Source organism: Penicillium citrinum (genome assembly GCF_028827155.1).
Source record: "Penicillium citrinum strain IBT 23319 chromosome Unknown utg000001l:1.0-4955037.0:1.0-4956770.0, whole genome shotgun sequence".
In the NCBI taxonomy this organism is placed as follows: Eukaryota; Fungi; Ascomycota; class Eurotiomycetes; order Eurotiales; family Aspergillaceae; genus Penicillium; species Penicillium citrinum.
In genome coordinates, this window is record NW_026622686.1 from 525,857 (window position 1) to 549,574 (window position 23,718).

Genomic DNA, 23,718 nt, shown 5'->3' on the forward strand with positions numbered 1-23,718 from the left:
CATCACGTCTCAACAAAACAAAAAGCATCTATATGCGAATGGAAAAAATAACATGACTTAAGCCATTTCACTAAAACTGCGAAACGGCAACAGCAACAGCCTGTGAATCACTGTGGCTAATGCTGACATTGATCGACTTCACGCCGGCTTGCTTGGCAGCGGCGGCAGCGGATCCGTGGAGCTGTTGATCTCCCGTTAGCGTTGTTGATCAATGGAGATGGGGTGATGTATTGTAACTTACGTTGACGGTAGGAGCACCATTTGCATCGGAACCAATCTCAATATCCTTCAATGCAGCACCGGCTCCTTGGCTGCTAACACCAAGCGACTTGAAGACTGCTTCCTTGGCGCTCCAACGACCGGCGAAGGAAGATTGAGGAGAGGAAGCCTTACGGCAGTATTCCTGCTCGCTGGCGGTAAAGTTGCGCTCCACGAATGTCTCGTTGGAGATGTTGACTGCATCAATGTTCTCTACGTCAACGCCGACCTTGGAGTTCTCGGCGGCATGGGCTTTGGCGAGAGATTCAACCATTTGGCGGGTGGTGGCAGAGTCCTCGGTCTTGGGTGGAGTAGAGGAATACTTCAACTCGGAAGTCTTCTTGTCAACGCTGACGCGGTAATCAGGGTTAAGGAAGACCTTGCTCTGGAGATCATCCTCGTAAGGAGCCTTGTTCTTCGCAACGAAGATACTGTTGCTGATCAGACCGTTGTGGAAGAAGCGGTAGGCCTTCTTTTGACGGGCCTCAACCTTGTTCTTGTAGGTCTGGTATTGAGCTTGGTCCAGAGTGGCGTACAGGTACTTGGGGTGGATACCAATGACTTGAGCTCCCTTCTGACCAAAACCGAAGGAGGTGACTGAGAAAGCCTTAACACCGTCGGTCTGGATGCTGCGGCTGGGGTAGACGATGTAATCGAACTTCTCCATCACCTTGTCAACGTTGTCGGCGTTGCGGTTACCAGGAACAAGACCGCTCTCCAGAACCTGCAAGCAACCGTTGAACATCCAGGCACCGGCAGCACCCTTGGGGTGACCAGTCAAGTACTTCTGGAAGATACCCATCACAGCGTTACCCTTCTTGCGGCCGAGGTGCTTCAGTTGCTGGCAGATAACATCGGACTCATTCTTGTCGTTGGCAACAGTCGAAGTACCGTGGAATGAAGCAACATCGATATCATCGACCGTCAGGCCCCAAGTAGCCAAGGCACCGCGGAGAGGAGCGATACGAGAATCCTGCTTCCAGAAGTTGTTACCCAGGCTGAACTGAGCATCCTTCTCCTGGCGAACGGCTTCACGCTCAATATGCTCAGCGCGCTCTTGCAGGTACTCGGACTCGTTGAAGGTCTCATCGGACTGGGCCTTCATAGCCTCAACCTCCTCGCGAAGGTAGAGCAGCTCAGACTCCTGCCACTCTTTAATCTGCTTCTTGCGCAGATCCAGCTGGCGACGACGGTACTTGATGTCAAGCAGTGGCGAGGGGAACTTGCCTGGGTTCTCACGGGCAGTAGTGAGCACACCCTGGCCAGGAGCAGGAACGGAGCGACCGATCTTGTCAGTGGCAGTGGTAGTCAGAGCAATGATACCGTGGATGGGCACACCCATGTCCAGGGCGAGCTGAGCGCTCATGATCAGCTGCATACCGCAACCCTGAGACTCCATGAAGCCAGCACGGGTGGTGGTAGTAGGACGAGACATCTCCTGAGGAGTACGACCGTGAGCGAATTCATCCTCGGCATTGCTAGTAGCCTTCATGTTGGCGAACTCGTAGGATCCTTCCTCTTGGAAGTCATCGAAACCACCAACGAAGCAGACACGAGCCTTGCCCTCGACAATAGTCTCGTAACCAATGTCAACGGACTCAACAGCAGTGGCGCAAGCACCGACAGGTGTCTTGATAGGACCGGTGGAAGACAGCAACAGCATGTTCACCCAGGCGCTCATGGTGTTGATGAAGGACTCCTGCAGGATATCCTTCTGCAGAGGCTTGTCGAGGTAACGATCCTTGTACATACCGCGCAGAGCGTGGGTACCACCGATACCAGAACCAATGCAGTTACCAACCTCAGACAGATGAACGTACTTGTAGAACTCGTACGGGTCGGTGATACCAGCTGACAGCATAGCCTCGGCGGTACATACCAGGACAAACAGGGTAACGGGGTCGACCTGCTCAATGATGTCCTCGGGGATACCGTAACGGCGAGCATCCCAACCGGTAGGGACCTGACCAGCAACCAGACGGTCAAACTGCAGAGCCTTGGGAATGAGCAAGTTGGCACCCTTGCGAAGGCGAACAGTGTATTCGCCGGACTCGGGGATCTCGAAGATCTCAACCTTGTCACCATGCTCACGCTTGAACTCCTCGGCGGTCTCCTTGGAGGCCTCGAAAGGCTCAAGGTCCTCCTGGATGACAATCTCCTGCAGCAGCTGCTTCTGCTTGGGATCGTAACCCTTGAACAACTCGGGCTCGATAAGACGAATACCGGTGTGCTCAAGAATGAACTTCTCGTACTTAGGCTTGACGTCCTTGTCATCGACGGGGTCACCAGTCTTAGCATCGACCCAGCCAGAGTAAGCCTTGCCTTTCAGAGGACCATTGTGATGCTTGATCAGACCCATAATCCAGGCCATCTCAACACAGCCCTCCAAAGAGAATTTGCCGTTGGCCTCCATCTCCCAACGGGTACGGGAGTTACCCCAGGGACCGACTTCGGAGAAACCAGTAACAACGACAACCTTGTCCAGGTTGACCATTCCCTTGAGAGAATCGTTGATAGGCTTGACCTCTTCCCAGTCAGGAAGCTTAGGGAACTCAAACTTAATGTTGGCACGGGGCTCGGCGACAACCTTCTTGTAGAGGACACCGCTGTCTTCACCGTTGACAACCTTGTGCTCAATGGCAGTCTCCTTGATAACAGCCTGGCGGACATCGCTCGTCTCCATGATATCAGTGCGCAGTTTGGTCATGAGACCCTTCAGATCGGGGATGAACTGCAGACCACCATTCAGGTCGGCCCAGACGGGGTCAAGCTGGCAGAGATTGACAACAGCGGGCGACATCAAACCCAGCAGATTGAAGGCCATCTCTTGCTGAGAGAAGGTGCGAACACCAAGCTTTTCGACACCCTCAGCGACCATGTTGTTACCGCTCATCAGACCAGTACCACGAGTCCAGCCAATAACTGCACCGCAGATGGTGAGGTAGTTGCTCCAGTTCTCGGAATACCAGCGGTTGAAGAGGGTCTCCAGAGCCAGCTTGGACTCGGAGTACAGACCATCGTTACCGAAAGTACCGTGGTTGGGAGACAGAGGCAGAACGACCTGAGCGGGGCGAGTCTCGAAGCCGTGTGCCTGCTTCTGGGTCTTGATAGAACCCAGCATGCGGAGCAAGTTGGTCAACATGATACGGTGAGCCAGCTCAGACTTAGAATCGATGTTGTCAATCTCGCGGCCGTTCTCAGGGATGGCAGCGAAGGGGACAACGAAGTCAAGATCCCAGCCCAGACCCTTCTTAGTGTCGTAGATGTAGTCAACGAGGGCCTCAACGTCCTGCTTGCTACCCTGGTTGAAGGGCACAACGACGAGCTGGGAGCCACGGGCACCGTAACGGGCGTACATAGACTGGTAGTACTCGGTAACCTCACGCGAGAAGCGGCTGGTAGTGACAATAACCTTGGCACCACCGCTGATCAGACCCTGCAAGACTTCCGCGCCGATGGAGCCGGCACCGGCACCGGTCATGAGTACATTCTTGCCCTGGAAGGAAAGACCGTTGGCAGCGGCGGACTCCAGCACATTCAGATAGATACCGGTGAGCTTCTTGTTATAGTCCCAGCTGTCTCCGCTCTTCTTCTTCAAGTGCAGGAAAGGGATGGTCTCAACCTTGCCGGGGCGGAGAGGACGCTTGATACCAGACTTATTATTCTCCTGCGGCATGATCTGGTTCTCGTTCATGTTCAGAGCGTGTAAGACATCCTTGTAAAGAGCATCAAATTGAAGTTGAGAAGACTTGGAGAGACGATGTTGCTTGCGGATAAGCTTGTAGACGTTCTTCAGGTCATTCTGAACCTTGTTGCGGTTGCTGTACTCCGAAATAGGACCGCCTTCAGCCATCTGCTTGACGTAGTGCTCCAATTTGCGAGCACTGGCGCGAGGAACCTCCTTGTAGCCGATGGTACCCTTAGAATCGATGGTGGTTTCAGGGCCAGTAGGAACGGCGACATCCTTGTAAACGGGGGGGCACCTCCATAACCTCACGGCAGTTCTCGATGAGTTGCTGGCCCAGCTCCTTGGCCAACTTGTAGGTTTCGCCGCGCTCGGTGGGGCAGTTGTCAATGTGATACTGCATGAAATCAAGGAGAAGGGGGTTGGAGCGGTTCATGATGTGAATGCAGCGGCTGACAATTTCACGGTCAACCACTTGCAGGCGGCCAAAAATGATATCGTAGTACATGCTCAGAGCGTCCTGGCGAGCCCAGTTCCACGAGGAGTCGTAGACACGAGCTTTGAGAGAGTCGAAGGAGGGCTCAATACCAGAAGCATAGAAGTCGCCATGCTCGGCCTGCCACAGATCAATCTGTGATTGAAGAGCCTTCTGAGTCTCTTGGGAGGTAATGAAAGCCTTGTCACCAGCCCGGAGGTCCATCTTCAAGTAACGAGCGATGACCTCGAGCTGCTGCTTGAACAGAGCTCGTTGGTCCTTGGTCAGAGCGTCAATAGCGGCAGGATCCATCATCATGCCGCCGCCACCACCACCAGCATCGCCGCCGGCGGCGGGGGTGGAGAGATTGATACCAGCACTGGCAGCATACTTGTTGGCGACATCATCGAGGAATGCCTTGGCATCAGCCTCAGAACCAAGACGGGAGGCCGGCTCCATAGTAATGGCAAGCAAGAGCACACCATCCTGACGACCGGGGCCCAGACCCCAGCGGGTTTCTAAGTATTTGCGAACAGCTGTGATATTGAAGCCACCGGGCATTTTTGAGGAAACGGTACGAGCAATGAGAGAGGAGGATTGCTTGCCTAATTGGCCGTTGAAAGTAGCCTGCATGGCAGCACCGAGCTCATCGAGAGGAGTGTCTTCGGGTTTCTTGGGGTAGAGCCGAATTCCTTACCCAGATCACCCAGAATTTCGTTCTGTAATGTAGATTTTCCTAAACTTTGTCAGTAACGAGATATATAATGAAGGAGAGTCTTAAAGCATTGACACTCACCTCCAACCAAATCTTTAATTGCTTTTGTCAATGGCACATCAGCCAAGCTCTTTTTGAGTTTTTGTGCCACGAGAGATCGCAGAACATCCACCGCTGTAACTGGAGCATCTTCAACAGCCGCCGCAGGGCCAGCACTTGGGGGGAGGAGGAGCCGCAGCAGCGGGAGCAGCAGCAGCAGCAGGAACCGAGCCACCAGCGGCGGGGGCCTCAGCAGGAGTAGGCTCGGGCTCTTCTTCAATAGGATCGACATCATAGTAAATCTCCTTGGCATCCTTGTTATAGCAGAGAATTTGACGTTGCACGGAGGTAGCGGCATCGTAGGCCTCATACTTGGAGGCTAATGTTCGGCGGGCCATACCACCCAAAGTATCTGCGGGACCAATCTCAACAATTCGCTCTGTACGTTGTTCAGCGAGGATGACATCTTGAGTTTCAATCCATCGGACAGGTGAAGCAAATTGATAGGCAAGCAGCTCCACCAACAAGGTGTGAGCAAGCTCCTGTTCAATCTCAGGACGCATGATGGAAGGGAGAAGAGGAAGGTAAAGGGTATCGAGAAGGCGAAGTAAGGTCGAATTGTGAGATATCAAATCCGATATGAATTTATGTGTTGTAGTATTAAAGTAAAAGATATCAGCGATATGGTCCAGGCGCGTCGCACTCGCCCTAATCAAGGGACCCGGGGGGGGATATAATGAAGTCAAAAAGAAGAAAAAGAAACAGTCCCCAATAGACCAGAGAATTGAATGGGGAAGAGAAATTAAGGGTATGTGAGGAGAAGGAGAGGAGGTGGAAGAGGAGGAAATCGGCGGGAGAGCAGAAGGTGAGGTTCTTCCGGCAAAAAAAAAAAAGGTGGGAAGTTGCGATAGAGCAAGTGGTAATACAAATACACAGTAATTTATTCACAACAGATGCACAATACCACAGTGTAGTCAGGCACGGACCAATCATACGCACGGAAACAGTTGAATAATCATGCCGTCCTTCGGCCGAAGGAGTAAAAGTATACAAAGTGGGTGGGGTATGAAGTGTTGGGGGGGATCAAAGGTACATCTCTTGTCATACAAAAATATATGTGAATAAAAGTCCTGTATTGCCCGTACCACAAATACCCCAACGCCCCAGCGTCCCACGAAATTTCGCCAAATTCGGCGACTTCGTTGAATGGCGGGGCACGCTAATCTACTTTGGGAAGGCTGCTCATCTTTTTTTTTTATTTCCGACTTCACTTCGAACTTTCACGCCAACCTCCTCTCCTCTTGTCTCCTCCTCCTTCTACTCCTCCACTATTCCACCTCTCCTACTCTCTTTCTGCTTCATTTGTTATTTTATTTAATTCGGTGTGGTGTTATTGTCTGTGTGAGACAATCAGTACTGATTGTACTGAAAAGTCAATTGAGGTATCCCTTCTTGTCCACCTTGATATCTGACCGCATATTGGTATACTGACAATTGCAGTCCAACACCGCGACTCTAGAGATCTAGGAAGAAAGAACAGAACGAGAACGATCAACGAGAAACAAATAGACGAAGATACATAATACATCATGTACGGCACATCCACCGGTCCTCAGACTGGTATCAATACCCCCCGCTCCTCCCAGTCTCTGCGCCCTCTTATCCTTTCGCATGGCTCCCTCGAATTCTCCTTCCTCGTTCCTACTTCGCTTCATTTCCACGCCTCGCAATTGAAAGATGCTTTTGCTTCATCATTACCCGAACCTACAGATGAATTGGCTTTAGATGATGAGCCTTCATCCGTCGCTGATCTGGTCGCTCGCTACATTGGTCATGTGGCTCGGGAGGTTGAGGCTGGTGAGGATGATACCCAGGGAAGCTATGATGAAGTTCTCAAGCTGGTTCTAAATGAGTTTGAGCGTGCTTTTATGCGCGGTAATGATGTTCACGCTGTGGCTGCCTCTTTGCCTGGAATCGTTGATAAGAAGAACAAGGTCGTTGAGGCCTACTATGCCGGACGTGCCGCCGCAGGCCGGCCCACTAAGCCCTATGATTCGGCTCTCTTCCGTGCTGCTTCCGACGATGCTGCTGGTATCTACACTGTCTTTGGTGGTCAGGGTAATATCGAGGAGTACTTCGACGAATTGCGTGCCGTCTATACTACCTACCCTTCTTTCGTCGAGGACTTGATTGTCTCCTCTGCAGAGCTTCTTCAATCGCTCTCTCGGGATCCCGAGGCAAGCAAGCAGTACCCCAAGGGCCTGGATATCATTCGCTGGCTCCAGGACCGTGACGCTCAACCTGACACCGACTATCTTGTCTCTGCACCTGTCAGTCTGCCTCTGATTGGTTTAGTCCAGCTTGCCCACTACACTGTCACCTGCAAGGTTCTCGGCCGCCAGCCCGGTGATCTGTTGGAGCGCATTCGGGGAACTACTGGTCACTCCCAAGGTGTTGTGACTGCGGCCGCTATTGCTACGGCTACTACATGGGAGTCTTTCGCCCAAGCTGCTCGCAATGCCTTGACTATGCTTTTCTGGATCGGTCTGCGCAGTCAGCAGGCTTACCCTCGCACATCCATTGCTCCCTCTGTCCTCCAAGACTCTATTGAGAATGGCGAGGGTACTCCCACTCCTATGCTTTCCATCCGTGACCTGTCACGCACCCAGGTCCAGGAACATATCGATGCCACCAACCAGCATTTGCCCGAGGACCGTCACATCGCCATTTCTCTGGTAAACAGCGCTCGCAACTTTGTTGTTACCGGTCCCCCCCATCTCCCTCTATGGTCTGAACCTCCGTCTGCGCAAGGTCAAGGCCCCTACTGGTCTGGACCAGAACCGTGTTCCCTTCACTGAGCGCAAGGTTCGCTTCGTCAACCGCTTCCTTCCCATCACTGCCCCCTTCCACAGCCAGTACCTTACCTCCGCCTATGACCGTATTCTCGAGGACCTCGAGGATGTGGAGATTCCCGCTAAGTCTCTCGTCATTCCAGTCTTCCACACCAAGAGCGGCAATGACCTGCGAGAACTTGGCGAGGAGAGCGCCGTTCCCGCTCTGGTTCGCATGATTACTCACGACCCCGTTAACTGGGAGCAGGCCACCGTTTTCCCCGGTGCCACTCACATCGTTGACTTCGGCCCAGGTGGCATCTCCGGTCTCGGTGTTCTGACCAACCGCAACAAGGATGGTACGGGCGTCCGTGTTATCTTGGCTGGCGAGATGGATGGTACCAACGCTGAGGTTGGCTACAAGCCCGAGCTGTTCGACCGTGACGAGCACTCCGTGAAGTATGCCACTGATTGGGTCAAAGAGCATGGCCCCCGTCTGGTGCAGACTTCTACCGGTCAAACCTACGTCGATACCAAGATGAGTCGTCTTCTCGGTATTCCCCCTGTCATGGTCGCCGGTATGACTCCCACCACTGTCCCCTGGGACTTCGTCGCTGCCACCATGAACGCTGGCTACCACATCGAGTTGGCTGGCGGTGGTTACTATAACGCCAAGACTTTGACTGCAGCCATCAACAAGATCGAAAAGGTCATTCCTCCTGGCCGTGGTATTACTGTCAACCTGATCTATGTCAACCCTCGCGCCATGGCTTGGCAGATCCCTCTGATCGGTCGTCTGCGTGCCGATGGTGTCCCCATTGAGGGTCTGACCATTGGTGCCGGTGTCCCCTCCATTGAGGTTGCCAACGAATACATTGAGACTCTGGGTATCAAGCACATTGCCTTCAAGCCTGGCTCTGTTGATGCCATCCAACAGGTTATCAACATTGCCAAGGCTAATCCTAAGTTCCCCATCCTTCTCCAGTGGACTGGTGGTCGTGGCGGTGGTCATCACTCTTTCGAGGACTTCCACCAGCCCATTCTGCAGATGTACGGCCGTATTCGCAAGCAGGACAACATTGTCCTCGTTGCTGGTAGTGGTTTCGGTGGCTCTGAGGACACCTACCCTTACCTCTCCGGTAACTGGTCTGCCAAGTTCGGCTACCCTCCCATGCCCTTCGATGGTTGTCTGTTCGGCTCCCGCATGATGATCGCCAAGGAGGCCCACACTTCTAAGAACGCCAAGAAGGCGATCGCCGATGCCCCCGGTGTCGATGATTCTGAGTGGGAGAAGACCTACAAGGGTGCCACCGGTGGTGTTATCACTGTTCTCTCCGAGATGGGCGAGCCTATTCACAAGTTGGCTACCCGTGGTGTTTTGTTCTGGCAGGAGATGGACCAGAAGATCTTCAAGCTTGACAAGGCCAAGCGTGTTCCTGAATTGAAGAAGCAGCGCAACTACATCATCAAGAAGCTCAATGACGACTTCCAAAAGGTCTGGTTCGGCCGTAATGCTGCTGGTGAGACTGTCGATCTTGAGGACATGACCTACGCCGAGGTTGTTCACCGTATGGTTGAGCTCATGTACGTTACTCATGAGTCTCGCTGGATCGACGACTCTCTGAAGCGTCTTACTGGTGACTTCCTGCGCCGTGTTGAGGAGCGTTTCACTACTGCGAACGGCCAGGCCTCTCTTCTGCAGAACTACTCTGAACTCGACACTCCTTATCCTGCTGTTGATAACATTCTTGCTGCCTACCCTGAGGCTGCTTCTCAGCTGATTAACGCTCAGGATGTTCAGCACTTCCTTCTGCTCTGCCAGCGCCGTGGACAGAAGCCCGTTCCCTTCGTCCCTGTCCTGGACGAGAACTTCGAGTACTTCTTCAAGAAGGACTCGCTGTGGCAGAGTGAGGATCTCGAGGCAGTCGTCGACCAGGATGTCGGCCGTACCTGTATTCTTCAGGGTCCCATGGCTGCTCGCTTTTCCAACATCATTGATGAGCCTGTTCAGGACATTCTGGACGGTGTCCACAAGGGTCACATCACCGGTCTGCTCCGTGACGTCTATGGCGGTGACAAGTCTAAGGTCCCTGTCATCGAGTACTTCGGTGGACGTCTGTCTAGCGCTGAGGATGAGGAGCTCGATGGTCTGACCATCTCTGAGGAGCCCAACAAGATCAGCTTCCGCCTGTCTACCTCCCCCTCTGCTACTCTGCCTGATGAGGATCAGTGGCTCCGTCTCCTTGCTGGTGACTCTTACTCCTGGCGCCACGCCCTTTTCCAGGCCGATGTCTATGTCCAGGGTCACCGCTTCCAGACCAACCCCATGAAGCGCATTGTTGCCCCCACCGCTGGTCTCTACGTCGAGATCACCAACCCCAATGACCCTGCCAAGACTGTCATCAGCGTCCGCGAGCCTTACCAGTCTGGCAAGCTTGTCAAGACTGTCGAGTCCAAGGTCAACGAGAACGGCCAGATCAGCCTGACTCTCTTCGAGGGACGCACTGCTGAGAATGGTGTTGTTCCTTTGAACTTCCTCTTCACCTACCACCCGGAGACTGGCTACGCCCCTATCCGTGAGGTCATGGGTGACCGCAACGACCGCATCAAGGAGTTCTACTACCGTATTTGGTTCGGCAACAAGGACGTTCCCTTCGACACCCCTACCACCGCCACTTTCAATGGTGGCCAGGAAACCATCACCTCGCAGGCTGTTGCTGATTTTGTCCACGCTGTCGGTAACACCGGTGAGGCTTTCGTCGACCGCCCTGGTAAGGAAGTCTATGCTCCTATGGACTTTGCCATTGTTGCCGGCTGGAAGGCTATCACCAAGCCCATCTTCCCCCGTACCATTGACGGTGATCTTCTCAAGCTTGTTCACCTGTCCAACGGTTTCAAGATGGTCCCCGGTGCTCAGCCCCTGAAGGTTGGCGATGTTCTGGACACTACTGCTCAGATCAACGCTGTCATCAATAACGAGTCAGGCAAGATGGTCGAGGTCTGTGGTACTATCAAGCGTGAGGGCAAGGCTATAATGCACGTCACCTCACAGTTCTTGTACCGTGGTGCCTACACCGACTTCGAGAATACCTTCCAACGTAAGGAGGAGGTGCCTATGCAGGTTCACTTGGCTACTAGCCGCGATGTCGCTATTCTCCGCTCCAAGGAGTGGTTCCGCGTTGATGAGAGCGATATCGAGCTGCTCGGTCAAACTCTCACTTTCCGTCTGCAGAGTCTGATCCGCTTCAAGAACAACACTGTCTTCAGCAATGTCCAGACCATTGGACAGGTCCTTGTTGAGCTTCCTACCAAGGAGGTTGTTCAAGTTGCCTCCGTCGAATATGAGGCCGGTGCTTCCCACGGTAACCCTGTCATCGACTACCTCCAGCGTAATGGTAACTCCATCGAGCAGCCCATCCACTTCGAGAACCCTATCCCGCTCAGTGGAAAGACTGCACTTGAGCTGCGTGCCCCGGCCTCTAACGAGACCTATGCTCGTGTCTCTGGCGATTACAACCCCATTCACGTGTCCCGTGTCTTCTCCAGCTACGCCAACCTGCCCGGCACCATCACCCACGGTATGTACAGCAGCGCTGCCGTGCGTAGCTTGGTCGAGACTTGGGCTGCTGAGAACAACATCGGCCGTGTCCGTGGCTTCCACGTTTCTCTCGTCGGTATGGTTCTGCCCAACGACATGATCACCGTCAAGCTCCAGCACGTCGGTATGATCGCTGGTCGTAAGCTGATCAAGGTTGAGGCCTTCAACAAGGAGTCCGAGGAGAAGGTCCTTGATGGTGAGGCCGAGGTCGAACAGCCCGTTACCTCTTACGTCTTCACAGGTCAAGGTTCTCAGGAGCAGGGCATGGGTATGGAGCTTTACGCTAGTAGCCCCGTCGCCAAGGAAGTCTGGGACCGTGCTGATCGTCACTTCATCGAGAACTACGGTCTCTCCATCATCGACATCGTCAAGAACAACCCCAAGGAGCTCACAGTTTACTTCGGTGGTCCCCGTGGTAAGGCCATTCGTCAGAACTACATGGCGATGACCTTCGAGTCCGTCAATGCCGATGGCTCTATCAAGTCGGAGAAGATCTTCAAGGAGGTTGACGAGACTACCGCTTCATACACCTATCGCTCTCCTACCGGTTTGCTGTCCGCCACCCAGTTCACCCAGCCCGCTCTCACCCTCATGGAGAAGGCCAGCTTCGAGGACATGCGGTCCAAGGGTCTGGTGCAGCGCGACAGCAGCTTCGCCGGTCACTCTCTGGGTGAATACTCGGCCCTTGCTGCCCTGGCCGATGTCATGCCCATTGAGAGCTTGGTGTCCGTCGTCTTCTACCGTGGTCTGACCATGCAAGTTGCCGTCGAGCGTGACGAGCAAGGTCGCTCTAACTACTCCATGTGCGCTGTCAACCCTAGCCGTATCTCGAAGACCTTCAACGAGCAGGCCTTGCAGTATGTCGTGGAGAACATTTCCGAGCAAACTGGCTGGCTTCTGGAGATCGTCAACTACAACGTTGCTAACATGCAATACGTTGCTGCTGGTGATGTACGTAACCCCCCCTTTCCCATAAACACTCGTGAAAATACGCAATACTAACTACATTCAGCTCCGAGCCCTGGACTGCCTCACCAACCTCCTCAACTTCCTCAAGGCCCAAAACATCGACATTCCCGCCCTGATGCAAAGCATGTCCCTCGACGACGTCAAGGCTCACCTTGTCAGCATCATTCAAGAATGCGTCAAGCAAACCGAGTCCAAGCCCCGCCCAATCAACCTGGAGCGTGGCTTCGCTACTATCCCCCTGAAGGGCATCGACGTCCCCTTCCACAGTACTTTCCTCCGATCCGGCGTCAAGCCTTTCCGCTCTTTCTTGCTCAAGAAGATCAACAAGACCACCATTGATCCTAGCAAGTTGATTGGAAAATACATTCCTAATGTCACTGCTCGTCCTTTCGAGATTACCAAGGAGTACTTCGAGGATGTTTACCGTCTGACGAACTCCCCCCCGTATTGCCTCAATCCTGGCTAACTGGGATAAGTATGAGGAGGGTGAAGCTCGTGCTTAAATCTTATATTGTGGTGGAGTGATAGAGAATTGAATGGTGGTAGAGGAGGCTGTGATTGCCTTATTCCCCTAATGTTATTTCGATAGAAAGACCTCTTGGTCGTGATGTGATATGTCTTTGGTTTGTTGGCGCTGCATGTATATTTTATTTTAGTCAATTTCATTACTTCAGTTCAATATTCTCTCAAGTACTCGTAATTAAGCCAAACCCAAGCGAAGAATATATATAGGTATATATATAATATAGGTGTATTTGATTTCGACGTGACAGTGTAACGTCTTCATAATTCACCAGACGTGTCACCCTAACATAGACTCGAGATAGACTTGGATATTACCTAATATCCAAGTCAGAATAGGTATTCTTCCAAATAGCCCTTACTGCATCTTGCTGATTTCAAATCCCAGATTCTTAAATATTCATCTAGCTGATCCATATTTTACACCAGCTTGGTCTCCATCTATCCTCCCCATGACTAGTTCAGTCCATTCCAGTCCAGTTCGTAAACTACCACATTCACTCCTTCCAAGGACCAGGCTGCAACAACCTCGTCTCTTTGATATAAACACTAACATCCTTAACGATAGCAATGAACCGCCGATGATTTTCCTTAGAATCACCGATCCGAGGTCGGAACTTGCGCAATAAATCACTACTCTGGATACCCGTTGCCGGGATCGCAGCGTGGATTTCCGCGGGCGTCGGGAAAGGCTGTGTTGGGATCGGTGTTGATCGACCTGTTTTCCTTCATTAGTATATACCAGGACTAGAAGGGCAAAGAAGGGAGAGGTGTATACCTGTAGGACTACTGGCTCGGCTTCCCGAGAAACTTCGGCCAACTGGACTACCGGCTCGGGATCCCGAAGGAGTTCCTCCTCGAGATGTTCCAGGTGGGTTCAGTTTGAGTTTCTTCGCTTTGCCTTCGCTCATTTCGCCGCCTGAACCGGCAACATCGACGTCGCTGCCAGATCCGGATCCGCCGAGGGGAATGTTTCGGACGCGTTTCTTGCCGGCCTGTGTTGAGTTTTTAGTTAATTCTGAGCAGAAATCGTAAGGTTGTAGTATGCTATGCTGCATGCTGCTTACCTGTGCAGACGGCGAAAGTGGTCGAGACGTAGGCTGTGGTGTAGAGCCGTGCTTATTCTTAGCCTTCTTACGCGATGTGTCTGTTCCACTTGCGTCTGAGGCATTTGGAGATCCAAGACGTTTGCGTGATGCTGCCGACTTCTTCAATGGATCCGTGTGTTTGGGTCGACCTGATGGAGTATTGTTGCCCTTAGATGAAGCAGAGTCTTTTTGATTCTTCTCCTCCTCAGCCTTTTTCCTCTCCTCTTCCTTCATGCGCTCGGTTTCGCTGTCATCCGAGGACTATATCAATGTTAGCCGAAGATCAAGATGAGCCCCGTAAAGCCGTTTTACACACCTCCTCATCAGTATATGGGTTTGCATCCGATCCACTACTGTAATCGTAGTTTTTCTCTCGCCTCTTAAGCGCCTTACGCATCTTTTTACCCATAGTGTGACGAGCCTCCTTCTCCCATTTCTCGCGTTTCTCTTCTTCCTCGTAATCCTTTTCCTCTTTCAAATTGAAGACGTTGGCCTTCAGCTGGTCTTCCTTAATTCGCTTCTCAGCAGCCTTAGCGTCCTCATCCTGGTCCTGGAATAAATCGTCATTGTGCTCCTCATCATCCGCGAATCGATCTTCCTCGAAATCCATTTCTCCGGCCTCAAGACCTTCCCTTCCATTTTGAACTCCCTGTTTACCAAAGAACACCTTGCGCGATTTGGCAAACTCTTGAAGCTGATTCTGCTGCTGAATCTCTGCTTGCTTCTCCATGAACCATCGCGGATCTTTGATGCGCTTCGCCATATGTTTCTCTGCCTCTTCAATCGTCAAAGCCTTGAAATGACTCTTGGCACTAAACTTGTACCATTTCTCCGCAGGAATCATGCGCACTTTGCCATTATCAAAGACAAAAACAGCATGTGTCTCCGAAAGCGCAGCCTCATAATTACCAACCCAGATATTTCGATTATCAAAATCTTCCAAATGCCACGGCAAAGCCTCCTCATACCGAACTCTCGCTCTGGCGATTTCTTCAGGCGTCAAATCCGACTTAAAAACTTGCTGAGTCTTTTGCTTCGGCGCATTCGGTCTTTTTGATGATGATGATCCAACCGCAGGCGCAATCTGAGCCATATGTTCCGCCCGTTCTTTTTCTCGCGCCGCTTTTCGAGCATCCATCGCCTCACGATCTGCCTCACTAAGTTGTTGGCCATCCGGTCCAACCATTCTCTCGGGATGATGTTCCTGAGTCCGTGTTCGCGGATCACGACGGTGTAATCTGACTGGACGAGTGAACTGTGATTCATCACGTGGATCTACGCCACGCTTCGCCGCAAATCGAGCAATATGATGCTTCATGCCTTCACGCAAAGCTCGCTTTGTCGTCACAACCGGATAATCAACGTATTTGTTCGAAAGCAAAGGTCCACTGAACCCATTCACGGCGTTTTCGCCTGGCGCCGCCTGCGTAGGCTTATCTGGGTGAGAAGTTGGTTGGACGGCTGATGATTGAGGACGAGTCGGAAGAGTTTTCACAGCTGTAGATCCAGCTGGTGCAAGACCTCCTGGAGCAGCACCAGCAGGTTTTGCATTCCTCCTCTTTGGGCGAACTAAGGGGTCTGCTTGTCGGGGACGACGGATTCGCATCGGCGGAGCTCCGTTTGGACCGGTTGGCGTCCGGCCAGTCGAGGGATTCGTCGGCGTTGACATTTTCGAGATGAATCAGAATTGTCGATGCGCGCAATCAACAGAGCGCATCGCACAACAAAGAGAGATGGCTGATTGACGGAGGGGAGACGCGCGGAGAAGAAGTGAGGTCAGCGCTGCTTAGTCATGAGGCTTGGCATTAATTGCCGAAAAGGGAAATCAAGACAGCAAGATGAAGATATTCGGGGCTTTTAAGAAAAGTTCGATGTAAGTATCAGTTAAAGTAAGTCATAAATGCAAGATAGCTATAGAAGTATGCCTATGCTCCATAGTATGCGGGAAACTCGTAAATATAATCTGATTCGTAGCTCATTCATAACAATGTGGTATCCATCTCTTAACTATAAAACATAGAAAGCGTCACGGCTGGTCTCATTATTGACCAAATTTTTGACCAGGCTCCAAACGCCTGTACGGGCAAGCAACCCAATCACATCCCTATTCACTTGTCAGTATGCCATCTTTGAATTGCTCGCTCTTACTCTTTGTTGGGAATGCTCACCTGCTTGTATATCTCCGTCCCCCACCATTTGAATCCATCAACCCAACCAGGATAAACAAAGGCGAAGAAGACCACAATAACCGCAAAGGCAAGACCAGAATCCAATGCTGCCGATAAAGTCATCGCATACTTCTCCCACCAAGCCGTCCTCCGCCTCCGAATCACATAATTGAACACGAAACAAACAAGTGCCCAGATTGAGAAATTCAATCCAGTCGCAGGAGGAATCCAACTCAAACTACCAAATAAGATGGGGAAATTGACCTTTCGCCAGAAGTTCTTTCGAGTTCTTCGTCCAAGTAGCCATGCTCCTAGTGGTGCCACCGCGCCAATTAAAAATGCCCATACGAGGGGTCTGTAGAGTCCGTCTTTTCCGAAGAAGCGTTGTGGACCGACAACACCCCAGAGAATACTTCCATTAAAATGAACCCGTGCAATGGGGCAATTGAATCCGTTCATAGCCAGCGGAGTGCATAGCATGGGGATGTGGGCGAACATCCAATTGAGAACGCCGATTTGGGTTAAACTCGAAACTAGAGTTGCCATCATTTGAACGCCGAAGAGGATGCGTGGTGGGATCTTCATATAATGGCCAAGTTTGAGATCCGAGGAAAACTTGATACCCTGGGCAGAACTGATGTATGAGTATGTCACGAAGATCATATTTGCAACTGGTCGTCCCGGGAAGACTATGCCGCATATAAGTTGGCAGATGAGATAGAGACTGCTATGCTGGTTTGTGACGGCCATGATAATTCCCACGGGAATGAAGAAAATGCAAGTGATGCCTAGGGCTAGGAATAGGCCATACCACGGGAGGTGGACGGGGTAATGCTCCACGGTATAAGTTGCAATGGCTAACATCGTGACAAGCACAATGAGATACCATGTAATTGGCGCGTCTTTGTAGCGTCTCATCAGGCGGCAGTGAACATCTTCCATGCCCATAGGCATATCTCGATTGGCATCTTGGGAGTTGTCGCCCGGGGATTCAAAGCTGCGACGGCCTGGTGGAGGAACTTGCTCCGATCGAAGAGGCTGGTATGTCTCCATTCCGGGTAGTTCGCGACGCTCCTCAAAGGCCTTCCGGGTTTGCTGCCAGATATCTTTGCCGTACCAGCAGATTGTGTGGGTGACTAACGAAGTTAATGCGGCAAATTGAACGCCATAAGATAACACATATGTGATTGGGAGATAGACAGGCGAGTACTCTTCGTAGGCCTTCTGATCGAACAAGAAGTCTGGAGTCAGGATTCGACTGACGTTGTAGGGATGGCCGGTGTTGTCAAAGACTGCCGCAGAAAGGATGGGCATGTACGAGGAGAACAGCACATTTTTGTAATCTTTTTAAGTGTCAGCCTCAGTCTTCCTAGTATGATAGTATGCAAGAAAATGTAACGAGCAAACTTACATAGGATGGGAGCAAGAGCCCAAATGACAATAACGAGCCCAGTCACGATGTTTGCAGCAGCCCACCAGGGCGTTAACAAAGGAGAGCCAATATACGCAATTTGAGCCCAATCGAATGTTAGCGGAAACATTCCCAAGCCAGATGCCACACCGAACAAGTTCGAAACCACGACGTTCTTAGGCGCAAACCAAGTGATCACATTGAAGTAGCTCAACGCAGGCATGAGCAAGCCCGGGACGAAATACCAGATGAAAGCACCCGTCCACACGACCATGAAGAACTTATATCGAGAGATACTCCATCCATTGGCCTTCTTGTTCGTGGTCTTGTGCATGGTCGAGAACATTGCGGTCGACATAAGAGTACCAGGCCAAATCATAGCAGAAGGTCGCACCAGAAAGCGCCTGGTAAGACCAGCGAATGCGTACCCGAGCACTTGCGTGGAGATGATGAGGAGCAGTTGGTACATGATTGGGACTTCTTGCTGGTAAAATTTGTGTTGTTCCACAATAACCTATAAATGTAGTTAGTATCATGTTTCATAAATGGACCTGCGAAGAGGGGAGATACATCTGTAGCAAAAGCAAATCCAAAAGAGACATTGCTGCTGATATATACGCAAGCATGCTCCTTCTCGTTCCATCGACCCTGGGCTAACCAAAGACGCATTCTGGAAATCCAATGGATTTCAGGAGCATCGATCTCTCCCGAGAGTAATTCACGGTGATGTAAGGATCCGTTCTCAAAGACCTCAAGAGGATCACCTGTTCGTTTAAGGACCGCATCCCAGAATTTTCCAAGTGGATGAACTAAAACAAGCGCAATGATGGGTGTGATTGCAACGCTAGGATAACGAAGAGAGAAAAAGAGATTCGCGGCAGAACCTGTCAGAGAAAACAGCAACGAAAGAATCCACATACGCGGAGCTGAGGCAAATGTTAGGTATTAAGCAATATAGCATGCTAGTAGAACTATAGATCACATACTATTGATTGAAAGAGTGATGTTGTCCGTAGCTGCGACAGTAGCTCGTACTTGAGCGTATCTATGAAATTGTAATTAGCGTAAGCCGTTGCCAAGCCGCTGGGAGCTCCCGGATCTGCAAGGAGCTACCGGGACTGCAAAACTTACGGAGAATTATCCGGAGGATCTTCCTCAGTAGATTTCGTATCTTCACCATCCAAATCCAAGCTATCTTCTTCATCACTCGTGATGTAAGGCGACGAAGCCGGTGTTTCCTGCACCACCGGATTCCCAGGTACAGCCAAACCCGTCGCAAAAGAATATTTCGAATCCGGACCCATCCCTACATCGGAGGTAGCAGAAGAAGGTCTACGAGTCCTCCTATACCAGCCACCACTTTTTCTTCGACCGGATGATTGGGATCGTCGGCCCTTGGATCGGTGTATCGTTGGCTCATTGGAGGGCCCGCCGATGCAGCTATCGGAGCTTGTTCGTGAATCTTGAGTGCCATCGCGTCGTATTGATTGATTCGAGGGATCAGCAAGGTTGACTTCGGCCTCATCGGAGTCCTCCCGTGGTATGCGCACTGCTCCATACGACGATGAGCCCAGCGCAGGCGATGAGCGCATAAGAGGGGCGCGCGACATGAAGGTCCCGATTCGCTGGGCGAGGAAGGAGAGGAGGAATTCACGGAGTTCTGTGGGTTTTCGTATCCATAATTATCAAGAGGGAGGTCAGGCTGGTCCAAGTCTGTGTCGTCGTCGTGGTGTTGGTGGATTGAAGGTGAGTCCGAGTCCAGTCGGTCCGAAGCGGGAAGCGTCTCGTCCCTGGGCGGCGGGGGACAAGACTGCTTCCGCGTTTGTAGGGGAATTGCCGGAGTGGAAATGGTGAGAGCAATTGATTGTTAGGCAAAGTTGAGCTGTAGATATTCAATACTGTAAATATTCAATTACCGAGTATTGATTTGAGGTTCAAGGAGATCAGACTTGACTGAGTGAAAAAGTGCGGTAGTGGGAGATGCCCCACACCGCCGAAATCAGATGATATCAAAGTATAAAAGTAGAGTATAAAAGTATAAAATGGATATAAATAGAGATTATTTGGATATATTTGTAATGAATGAGTATATAATGAATGACTGACTTTATAGATGAGTTATAATAGATATTTATGAGCTTTATACTATCTCTCCAGCAGTAAAATGATACTTGTTCAGCTGTGACCATTCTTCATGGTTCTATCTATAGCTCAATATCCATAGCTCTATTTAGGTTTTTCATCTTACAAACTAGTCAACATATAAATCATATCCAATTCTGACAGATAAACTAGAAGCGATTGATGAATGTTTAATCATAAACCTTCAAAAACCGCTACTGTCGCCTCGGCAGTTGACGTTGCGCTGGCAGGATTCTGTCCTGTCACTAAACGCCCATCAACAACATGAAAGTCATCCCAAATGCCAGCAGAGCGTTCATCTAAAGTTTGCATTAGCCCAAATTATTGCAAAAGCTGTCAAGCTTTAGTTAAACTTACAAGTAGCCCCAAGGCGGTTAGCAACCTCCTCAACCATCTCAGCATTCCAACCTCGAAGCTCAGCCATGATTCCCATGGTGTTCTCAGCCTCAGTCGTAAATCCAGTAATTCTTCTGCCTTTAATAATAGGCTCCCCAGTTGTCTTATCTAGAATGTTGGCGAATATGGCAGGGCCGTGGCATACCGAAGCAACAACCCCTCCATTCGCCCAGACTTCCTCGGCGATTTTCTGTAATGAGGATGCGGTGGGATAATCAATCAGAGCGGCATGACCAGCAGAGGCGTAGAAAAGGCCATATTTGGACTTATCCAAGTCAGAAGCCTTGTGTAGGTTATCTAGTTTTCGACGGAAGTCACTGTTTGGATCGTTCCAGATCTTCAGATCATCGCCGTTGAGAAACTCTGGCTGTTGTGATAGCCAGTCAGGAGTGTATTTCCCAGTTTCGGAGGCAAGGTCGACTTCAAACCCTGCCGCTGTGAGAACCTTGAATGGGTGAAGAGCCTCGCTGATGAAGAGTCCAGTTGTTTCTTTGCCTTGGAAGAGGGTGGCTTGGGCCGAGGTGATGCTGATGAGTGCCTTGCGAGAAGGAGACATTTCGAAGAAGATGTTGGAGTAGTTAATTTCCTTATAGTAGAATAGCTTGATGCGGTGAGAATTTAATCTGAGAAGGCCATGATAAGATGGGGAATTTATAGTGGACGTTCTGATCTATAACTACTACTCCGTAGCTCCGCGACTCCGCAATTCCGCAACTCCGGTATCTTCGAGGCTGAACTGCGGAGGTCTATTTACCAATCATTCAAATTGTGCGGGCTTTACTCGATTGCTTAAGCATTTGAAAATATTCAATCACATTTCCTCGCCTATTTATCCTTTCCGCGCCGAACCTGTTGTATTTATTGAATGTCATGCGGTCTAGACCTCCTAATCAGGGTTAATGGCATGGTAATGACTGCATATTGATGATAGTTCAATGGTTGACGAATAATGTAGGCCTAAAGCAATATGCGTAACTAATTTGTACATTTTACTCTGGGTCGAGTATGAAGAAAAGCACGTCTAGCTCTACTAGAAATCGTATTGAATACATTTTGAGAGTCAGAAAGAGAAAAGGTATTCCAATACCAAAAGCTAACCTTAGCTTTTGGTATAAAATAAAGTTCCCAATGAAGACTTTCAAAGAGAATAAATTAGCTGTCATTCACGATCTCGCTTAGAACTGTGATAAATTATCAAGATCGGGCCACAGCGCCTCAGCATTTTTCCAAAAATCAATGTCGACTGCCATATCAAACAGATTGAACACCGGTGCATCAAAAAGATCATCTGATGGTAAGACATGGTCAATTGACACTGGTGATGAAGGAATAGCTTCGGAGTCTTGGGATATAATCGTAACGTTAGATTCCGATTCATTCGGCTTTGTGAGGACTTCAAGTTTAACAGATAAACCACCGACGATTTTCGCTGCATTCGCTGCTATAGCAAACTTAGCGCCGAAATTACCGAAGATCGCGATAGCCAAGTAAATTGCGTGTTTGGCTTGGTTGGTTAACGCTGTCTGTGGGAATAATAGGACAAACCCAATAAGGGTCATAACTGCATTCCACTGACAGTAGAAGGCCTCGTACCATCCATCGAAGAGTGTTGATTCTGTAAGTATCTGGTGCGTAATCAACGTCAACATTACTGCATGTGAAGCACATCTTATGGCGAGTTCCTCTGCTATTGAGTTTGCAGCTGGTTTTGAGGTGAATGATATAAATGGTCGATAAAGGTTTATGCTAAGATGGTGGTATGTATGCTCGAGGAGTAGGCGTTGTCGTTGCAGCCAAATAGGAGTAAATGGCTCGAGTAAAATGGAGGTAAAATCCGTGGACAAGGGTTGACCATTGTTTTGACGCTTCAATTTGAGAGATTCTGGAACACGATCAGCCCATTCACGAAGGCTCTGGGAATGTGTGTTCAGAAATTCCACATTGGATGTTTGGGACTCATGTTCTGTCCATAAGGTCTGGTCTTTTTGTAAATGGGCATCCTGCTCATAGAATGCTATGTAGGCTGTTCGCACTTTCATGTACAACTGAATCATGTGTAGATTATACGTCAACCATGTGCCTTTCTGTCCGATTGGAGCAAACATGGATCCAGAGCTCGCAGCCGTCTCAAGAGTGTCACTAGGTAGAGCCGGCATGGTGTAAGAGCTTTGCAGCATAAATGGACGACCAAGCTTCATCCCGGATTTACTATCCATGATGTAGACTGCCCACCACAGTCGTCTTCGTATCTCACGATCCTTTTCGGACATTGTTGACGGGGGATCGAGATGTAGACCAAGACTATAAGCAGTGCTTACAGCTAGGCCCACGGTACTATTCACCATATTATGAAAGGATCCGCCACATACATAGACAGCACAAAGTAAATGACATTGTAGTGTTGATAGTGACGGGCTGTCAAGCTCGTATTGAAGCAACTTTTGTCCACGCCAATAGTGCCATCGACCGGCAACTAGTGCATCTTTGCCTTCAACAAGAATTCCTTGAGTCTCTGTGGGTGTTGCGGATATTGCAAGTTGCATACACATGGCAATTATAATGTCGACAAGGGCCGACGGTCTCCGATCCTGACCGCCATTCACCAAGAGAGACTGATAATGATTCTTGAATTGAGCCTCATCCACAATTGGGAAAAGCGATGTATGGTACGTTTGCCAGTAAAGATTTAAGAAATAATCCTCTTGTATAGGGCTCAGGTAGATCCCGGCAGCTGGAACGTCTTCGGCTGGGCGTGCGCATGAACGGCTTGTATTTCCAAGTTGACTCGTTTCTGGTACGTCTAGAAGTTTATGGTCACTAGCTGATAGAGGGTGCAAGCTATGTATGGAATGCTCCTTTCGCAGTTTGAGATTGAGGAACTCGCTAAGACGCTGGATGAAAAAGTAGATGGATGACGGCCCAAACCAAGTCTCGCTAGAAGCGCGCGTGGGCCGGAATTGTATACCATCACGATACCTTTTCAAACCAGGCGCGATATCCCCTCCTGTAGCCGAATGTGGTGGTCGTGGCGATGATATAGGATCTGGTAGGTTGTGGTTATCAGAAGCCTGCTGCTTGAGTTCTGTTTCCAATTGCTGAACTTTCAGCTTAAGGCTGGCAATTTCTTCAGAGGCCTCGGTCAGAGTTGAGGCTTTGGGTGCACCACTATTACTGCAGTGGTTTCCACGGGCTATGCATTTTGAACATGGTACGCCATTGTCGCACTTGGTGCGACGAAGTCGACAAGCGTCACAGGCTCTGGCTACTTGAACTCGTCTCTGGCGATGTCGCGGCCTCGCTTGATGCTCATTACCAGAAGGGAAATTTCCCGAGCCCTCAATCATCGAGGCGGAAGCAGCTTGAGGGAAAGTGACAGGCACAATTTGCAGCGAAGTTGATATTGCTGATACAGATGAAGAAC

At 50.4% G+C, this 23,718-nt stretch overlaps 5 protein-coding genes across 5 annotated transcripts; 1 reads left to right on the forward strand and 4 right to left on the reverse strand.

Annotated features, from left to right (window-relative positions):
- Nucleotides 1-70: 70 nt before the first annotated feature.
- N7469_000211 (trifunctional fatty acid synthase subunit FAS2) lies at nucleotides 71-5,735 on the reverse strand (the record flags this gene model as incomplete). The annotated part of the gene is given in 5 exon segments (XM_056639131.1): nucleotides 71-181; nucleotides 242-4,222; nucleotides 4,242-5,110; nucleotides 5,215-5,348; nucleotides 5,545-5,735. The coding sequence occupies 5 exon segments, from the start codon at nucleotides 5,733-5,735 to the stop codon at nucleotides 71-73; spliced, it is 5,286 nt and encodes a 1,761-aa protein (XP_056504888.1).
- A 1,026-nt stretch (nucleotides 5,736-6,761) lies between these two features.
- Nucleotides 6,762-13,036, forward strand: N7469_000212 (tetrafunctional fatty acid synthase subunit FAS1; the record flags this gene model as incomplete). The annotated part of the gene is made up of 3 exons (XM_056639132.1): nucleotides 6,762-7,887; nucleotides 7,916-12,552; nucleotides 12,614-13,036. 3 exons carry the CDS (start codon nucleotides 6,762-6,764, stop codon nucleotides 13,034-13,036), a joined length of 6,186 nt encoding a protein of 2,061 aa, XP_056504889.1.
- A 553-nt stretch (nucleotides 13,037-13,589) lies between these two features.
- Nucleotides 13,590-19,369, reverse strand: N7469_000213 (transcription factor IIF subunit TFG1; the record flags this gene model as incomplete). Its single annotated transcript, XM_056639133.1, has 10 exons — nucleotides 13,590-13,810; nucleotides 13,835-14,087; nucleotides 14,160-14,441; nucleotides 14,497-15,794; nucleotides 16,230-16,284; nucleotides 16,349-17,691; nucleotides 17,760-18,273; nucleotides 18,330-18,685; nucleotides 18,746-18,804; nucleotides 18,891-19,369. 10 exons carry the CDS (start codon nucleotides 19,367-19,369, stop codon nucleotides 13,590-13,592), a joined length of 4,860 nt encoding a protein of 1,619 aa, XP_056504890.1.
- Nucleotides 19,370-20,075: 706 nt separating this feature from the next.
- On the reverse strand, nucleotides 20,076-20,853 carry N7469_000214 (glyoxalase 3; the record flags this gene model as incomplete). The annotated part of the gene is made up of 2 exons (XM_056639134.1): nucleotides 20,076-20,200; nucleotides 20,259-20,853. 2 exons carry the CDS (start codon nucleotides 20,851-20,853, stop codon nucleotides 20,076-20,078), a joined length of 720 nt encoding a protein of 239 aa, XP_056504891.1.
- Nucleotides 20,854-21,472: 619 nt separating this feature from the next.
- N7469_000215 (Zn(II)2Cys6 transcription factor) lies at nucleotides 21,473-23,641 on the reverse strand (the record flags this gene model as incomplete). Its single annotated transcript, XM_056639135.1, has 1 exon — nucleotides 21,473-23,641. The coding sequence occupies one exon, from the start codon at nucleotides 23,639-23,641 to the stop codon at nucleotides 21,473-21,475; it is 2,169 nt and encodes a 722-aa protein (XP_056504892.1).
- Between the last annotated feature and the right edge of the window lie 77 nt (nucleotides 23,642-23,718).